The following is a 4877-nucleotide window of genomic DNA, read 5'->3' as shown; positions in this document are numbered from 1 at the left end:
CTTTTGAAGTTCAGAGGGTAATTAACCCATCTGCGGTGAGACTGAAGTTATCTGATTCTATGAACATTCACCCAACATTCCATGTGTCTCTGCTAAAGGCTGTGTCCTTCAGCTCCCTTAAACTTTCACCTGGCCACCTTTCCCTCGTCTTATTGTCTGCATTTTGCTCCCTAGGCTCGTCACAATGCTCCTTTTATAAAATTCTTGATGCTATCACCTGTTACCAATCAACCTGTTTATGTGTGAATTAGAGTTACAGGTATTTTTGGAGCATTCCACAATTTTCCCAATCTTTTCTTGCTCCTGTCCCAACTTGTTTTAAATTTGTTGCTGGCATCAAATTCAGAATAAGCAGATACTTACAAAATGAATGAAGCTAATGAAAACATTGAATATATATGTCAAAAAGAATGACCAATTTATCACGTAATGACTATGTTTTACATAGCAGGTTTATAGTAGTCATACATACATTACATTTCTAATATTCAAGAGCAACATCTATTTTCAAATACAGTCAGCTACAGCCAAATAACACAACAAGAAAGGTAGGTCCTGAGGAGTTGGCAGAATGGAAAGAACAAGGTACCAACACATATGCACTGCCAATCATCAGATACCCAGCTGGAACAATCAGATGGGCAAAGGAGGTGTTAGAAGCCAGAAGAAGTTAGAAGCTCCTCATGATGCAGGTAAGGTTTCATCCCAAGTCCAGCACCCTGAGACTGTACACGAAGCTGACCGAGGGAGGCCAAGGATGAGAGGCGTCAGAGCCATTGTCCAGGATGAGACAAATGAGGTCCAGGAATACATCATGAAGATGGCCCCTAAGGATGAGCTACTAAGCGAATACCTCAGGCAACAGGAACCCAATAATGCAGAAGAGGAGGACTGACCATCATGGCGGGACAAGCTCCTTCATGGCATGTACCACCGCCAGATAGAGGAAGTTGCTGAAATCAAGAAATCCTACCAGTGGCTGGAAAAGTCTGGACTGAAAGACAGCCCAGAAGCACTAATCATGGCAACAAGAACAGGCCCACAGCACAAGATCAATAGAAGCAGCAATCAACCACACCAGACAGGAGCTAGGTGCAGGCTGTGCAAAGGTGCTCCTGACACAGTCCAACACATAGTAGCAGGGTGTAAAATGCTGGCAGGAAAAGCAAACATGGAATGCCATAACCAAGTGGCAGGCAGAGTGTACAAGAACATCTGTACTGAGTATGGGCTGGAAGCCCCGAGGTCAAAATGGAAGACAACTTCTAAGGTGGTGGAGAATGACCCAGCCAAGATCCTGTGGAACTTCCAGATCCAGACTGACGAGATGGCGGTCGCAAACCAAATACACATCGTGTTGATAGACAAACAACAGAAGACTGCTGTAGTGATAGACGTAGCGATCCCAAGTGACAGCAACATCAAAAGGGAAAAAATACGAGAAGCTCGAAAAATACCACGGGCTGAAAGAGGAGCTTAAGAAGATGGGAGTAAAGGCAACAATAGTACCAGTGGTGATTGGAGCACTGGGGACAGTAGGGTGACCAGATGTCCCGCTTTGTGCGGGACAGTCCCGCTTTTTAAATACTTTTCACACGTCCCGCAAATTGAGATAATGTCCCGCATTTATTGACAGTGGCACTTGATTTTTTTTAAATGCAGTCTCACCGTAGGCTATAATCTGGCGCTTATCAAACAGCTGTGTGTATGTGGTCGGGAGATGGGAGAGCTGTCATCAGGGGGCGGGGTGGGCTCTGGGATGATCTGTCAATCAAGCTGGACGCAGGTGCGCGCGCCCAGCGCTGCCCACTCACACAACAACAGCATCGCTTCGGCATGCAGCAGGAGACATGGAGGAGAAAGATGAAGGCATGACTCGTAAAAAAAGGAAATGCAGCTACAACAAAGAGTGGGAAACCATTTGCTCCTCCTGGGTAAGACCAGTGCAGGGGGACTGCACCAAAGTTTTTTGTGATGTTTGTCAGAGCAAGTTTTCTGTTTCACATGGAGGTGAATATGATGTGAGATGACACCAACAGTCCGAGACTCACAAAAAACGTGTGGCTCAAAAGAACAGTTCCCACTCCATGAATACGTTCCTGCTGAAGACTGAAACAAGATTCCAACACAGATAAGGTGACAGCAGCTGAACTAACGAGCGGAGTGTCTATATATGTATATGTCAGATTTTATTTATCTATTGTTTATGTAGGGCCAAATCTTTTACCTTGTGGCACCTTTATCACCACAAGGCGGCATTGTTCAGTAAATAACAGGTTAATACAGATAATTTAAAATACATTTTTAGTGTAGGCCAAATTAGTCTATTACTGTTTGTGAACTGAATGAGTGAGGTGAGCTCCTTCTGCACCATTGTTTTTGTTCAGATTGTTTGATTTGATTTGTAGAGGCTGTAGGCGAATGGAGCCTACTTCGGTAGCATACAGTACATCTTACTTGAATATGTGCTTCAGTATTGTTCTATTAGAACAAGCACTTTAATAGTGTGGTGTTTATCTTTTATATCTTTTTGTGCCTTCAGTACCACAATGTGGCATTGCACAGTAAATAACAGGTTAATACATAATGTAAAATGCATTTGTTGTAGGTCTAATTAGTCTGTTATTCTGAACTGCATGAGTGAGGTGAGCTCCTTATAGCATTTTTTTAGATTGTTGGATTTGATTTGTTGAGCCTATAGGCAAATGGAGCCTTCTTCAGTAGCCTACATCTTGTACTTGAATATGTGGTTCATTATTGTTCAGAACAAAAGGTTTTGTTGTTATCTTACATGAACCTGGGAAAGTTGCATTAAAATAAAATATCATATACTTGAGCAGAATACCTGTAGATTTTTAAAAAATTAATTATTGAAGACAACCACGACATCTTGGTGTCCCACATTGTCCCACTCAGATGTAGTCCCTGTCCCACATGTGGTAAATTGGGATCTGGTCACCCTAGGGGGCAGTGATCCACAAAATTGGACAGTGGCTTTAGCAGGTTCCAGGAACAACATCTGAGGTCTCTGTCCAGAAGAGTGCAGTCCTAGGAACAGTTAAGATACTGTGCAGGACCCTTAAACTCCCAGGCCTCTGGTAGAGAAGACTGAGCTTGTGGAAAAAGACACACCACCACCCCATAGGGGGTGAGAGGGGATTTTTTTTTAAATATCATCATCATCATTGGCAATGTAAATGTATATCAAGATTTCAAAGAAAAAAAAAAACAGGGTCACAGGACTAATTGTTTGAAGGAGGGAGATAGATGTAAGGACAACCATGGAGGGAGGGGTGAATGATGTTATTGAAGAGCTGATGATTAGCAGCTGGGGAATAAACAAGATGACAGTAGGAAGTGAGTGGAGAAGATGAAGAGAGGGAGAGAGGTTGCTAGACCTCAGCAGCTCTCTGTTCAGATCCACAGTCACTATCTCTGATGATGGAGTCACTGGAAGCAGCTGAACTCTGTATTCCTCCCCTCAACACCTCCTGCAGGTCAATGCCTGTTACTCCCAAGGACATGTTCATCAAAACACTGCTGTGCTGTATCACTCTGCTCACTGTGACACTCAACTTGTTGGTCATCGTCTCCATCTCCCACTTCAGGCACAGTCACTGTTCTTGAAATTTAACAGCTTTGAAATATAATAGTGTGTTTGAGTTTAATTCATGGATGGAAGCATTGTTAATTGTACTGTTCTAGCCGAACAAGACGACTTCTTCTCTTAGTCCTCACTGTATCCAAGGTTTTTGACTGTGTTTTTAAAAAGCTGAGACAAGCCAGAGATGTCAGTACTTTCAGTTGTAAGTGAAAATGTCAGTCTCTTTGGGCTTTTCTGTACAACTGTGGCACAACTGCAGTAATCAAGATGAAAATCTACTTACCACCAAACGGCAGTAGCAATTAATTCATGAATGTGCATCTATGTAGAGTTTAGTTTTCATATTTCTGTGTCTATAAAAGTACAATTCCTGTATTTGTCTGTATTCTCACAATGATTGCTGTGATTTTAACTGATTTGCACTAAACATGAGACACTAATCATAATCTCCCCCTCCAGGCAGCTCCAGACCCCCACCAATCTCATCCTCCTCTCCCTGGCTGTGTCTGACTTGCTGGTGGGCCTTGAAGCGATGCCATCTGCAATTGTCACGCTGCAGTCCTGCAGGTTTCAGGGTAAAACCGCATGTGCTCTGTTGTATCTGTCTAGCTTCATCCTCACGTCTGCCTCCGTTGGGAACATGGTGCTCATATCTGTGGACCGCTATGTGGCTATTTGTCACCCTCTGCGCTATTCATCCATGATAACAGCAAGCAGAGTTAAAATCTGTGTATCTCTGTGTTGGAGCTCTTCTGTTATCTACAACGTTATAATACTGAAAGATTCCTTGTTACAAATAAATTTGTCTAAATCCTGCTATCAAAGATGTGGAGTTATCATAAACTACATTTCAGGGGCAGTAGACTTATTGCTCACCTTTTTGGGCCCTGTTACTGTGATCATAGTTCTCTATGTGAGAGTGTTTGTGGTGGCTGTGTCACAGGCACGTGTCATGAGATCTCAGATTTCAGCTGTCAAATCAAACACTGTGACTGTGAAGAAATCAGAGATGAGAGCTGCTCGAACTCTTGGTATTATCCTTCTTGTGTTTATACTTTGTCTCTGTCCATACTACATTCCTTCTATAACAGGACAGGCCACCACAAGTAGTGTAGAGTCATCAGCTCAAATTTGGCTGTTGTATTGTAACTCCAGTTTTAATCCTCTGATCTATGCCTTTTTCTACCCCTGGTTTAGAAAAGCAGTTAAACTCATTGTCAGCCTTCAGATGCTGCAGCCGGGTTCCCGAGAGGCCAACATCATGTTGACATAA

General features: G+C 42.9%; 1 protein-coding gene across 1 annotated transcript; it reads left to right on the top strand.

Moving 5' to 3' along the window:
- The first annotated feature begins 3441 nt into the window (after positions 1-3441).
- LOC121605383 (trace amine-associated receptor 13c-like) lies at positions 3442-4877 on the top strand. Its single transcript, XM_041935274.1, has 2 exons — positions 3442-3608; positions 4064-4877. Exons 1-2 carry the CDS (start codon positions 3442-3444, stop codon positions 4875-4877), a joined length of 981 nt encoding a protein of 326 aa, XP_041791208.1.

The sequence above is a fragment of the Chelmon rostratus genome, chromosome 4, assembly GCF_017976325.1.
Source record: "Chelmon rostratus isolate fCheRos1 chromosome 4, fCheRos1.pri, whole genome shotgun sequence".
NCBI classification, from domain to species: domain Eukaryota; kingdom Metazoa; phylum Chordata; class Actinopteri; order Chaetodontiformes; family Chaetodontidae; genus Chelmon; species Chelmon rostratus.
The sequence above is the reverse complement of the archived record's forward strand: the minus strand, read 5'-3'. Positions and strand labels throughout refer to the sequence as shown.